The sequence below is a fragment of the Octodon degus genome, unplaced genomic scaffold, assembly GCF_000260255.1.
Source record: "Octodon degus isolate 3935 unplaced genomic scaffold, OctDeg1.0 scaffold00003, whole genome shotgun sequence".
Classification (NCBI taxonomy): Eukaryota; Metazoa; Chordata; class Mammalia; order Rodentia; family Octodontidae; genus Octodon; species Octodon degus.
Window position 1 is genome coordinate 23,974,862 of NW_004524579.1, and position 1,806 is coordinate 23,976,667.

General features: G+C 44.4%; 1 protein-coding gene across 1 annotated transcript in view; it reads left to right on the forward strand.

Moving 5' to 3' along the window:
* Positions 1-1,806, forward strand: part of Katnal2 (katanin catalytic subunit A1 like 2) — a 51,869-nt gene that overhangs the window by 5,602 nt on the left and 44,461 nt on the right. The window contains exon 3 of the mRNA XM_023713620.1: positions 1,001-1,118. Coding sequence (XP_023569388.1) covers positions 1,001-1,118 — 118 coding nt within the window. The remainder of the gene's footprint in view (positions 1-1,000; positions 1,119-1,806) is intronic.

The following is a 1,806-nucleotide window of genomic DNA, read 5'->3' on the forward strand; positions in this document are numbered from 1 at the left end:
TTCAGTGCTCTGTTGTGATCACCATGTGCAGTCTTCCAGCAGGTTTTCTTGGTTCTTCTCCAGGCAACACTCCCTGTCTTCACCAGAGTTAATGCTTTGATTTCTATCCCTATCAATTTGTTTTGCTCCAAGTGAACAGTATTTGATGAAAGACTGGCCCCTTACGAATAATCTGTGACAACAGACATGGATAAATTTTGCTTTTCTTCCATAAGCCCTTTTTGATGTTTACTGCCCACACAGGCTGAGAGGTATTTCCAGTAGGCAAGGTATATCCAGTTTATTGGACTAAAATCATGGACAAATCCCTAGATATACTAATATTTGTTAATTTGAATAGGATAGCTCCTTCTGCCCCGCTTTCCATAGTTCCCGTGGTCTGATGCTTCAAGGAGAGTGTCAAAAAATTGAAGAATCCTTTTTTTTTTTTTTTTTTTACATTTTTATTTTAGGGAAGGGTCTACAGGGTGTTTAGGGTCTTACCAGTAGATCAGACTCTCAGTGATCCATCTGTTTACAGCCTCCCAAGAGCTGTGATTACAGGTGCATGCCACCATGCCCAGTCTTAAACTTTCTCAGTATGCCCTGGAGGCAGGGCTGTTACAACAGGCCCCACCCACCCCCAGCTTGCCCCTGCACCTGCTTGCAGGTGCTTTAATCCGCTGAACTATTTGGCTGGCCCTAAACAATGCCTTCTAGAACCTTAAAGCCTTATGCTAAAGGGCTGAAACTATGTAGTATAGGAGAAATGCAGAGGGTGAGGTAGGGTTTCCAGGAGGAGGTGACTCCTCTGGCCTGATTTTGCAGGAGCCCAGTGAGTAGCCTGGAGGGAGACAGGGCCAGAATGGATGAAGATGGTGCAGACAGAAGGGCCTGTTGGTGGTCCATCTGCCTAGCTTTGAAGACTGTCCTTTACATTCTTCAAATGTGCTACACTAGTTGTTTACTTCAAATTAAGTGGTTAGAATAATTTTCTATAAGGCTTTTTTCCCTTCTTTAGAGTGACGAATGACAGTTATCAAAATCTCCCTAACATCAATCACCAGAGGCCGAGATCCAAAGCCGTATCAGGGAAGACAAGGGACACCAAATCTCTCAATAAGGAGCACCCTAAACAGGTCAGGATGGCTTTATTAATATCACATTTGACCTAGAAATAGCTCCAAAGAAAAGGTCTCATTTGTTCATTTTAAATCATGCTATATGATTTATTTTATTTTTATTTTTTTTAAGCAGAGGCAAGCCTCTCTCCTTATATTGCCTTCAGGCTATCTGTCCCAGTCTGGGTATAGCACTCACTGTGTGATTTAGTTTCAACTCTCTGAAAAGTTGTAGAATGTTTAGTATGCTAGATGTCCCCCAGTCTGCGTGCAGGACAATGGCCTCAGTGGCCTGGCTTTGGCAGAGCTTACACCTTTCAGTGGAGGTCACTGCAAGTGGCAGGTCTTCCTGCCCCAAAGCATATCCCTGGGCTGCTCAGCACAGGTTGGGAGAGAATCAGGTGTGACTGGGTCTCAGCTGTCTCCTGCTGGGCTTCTCCAGAGTGCACAGGATTGGTCTTTACTTCTCTCTCCCTTGCACTTTCTAGAGAGAGAGGGCAATCAGAGCAGAAAGCTCATTAGGCAGGTGGGTGAAATCCAAGCAAGACGTGCACATCAAGGGTCTTCTTTAGCAGTGACAAAGGAAAGAGGGCCCAGGAGACTGAGAAAAAGGAGTAGGAAGAATTCATATCAAAGATTCTTGCTATATAGAAAGGAATGATCGTGAAACTCAGTTGGCCGAAACAATTCCTCACCCTCAAGAAGG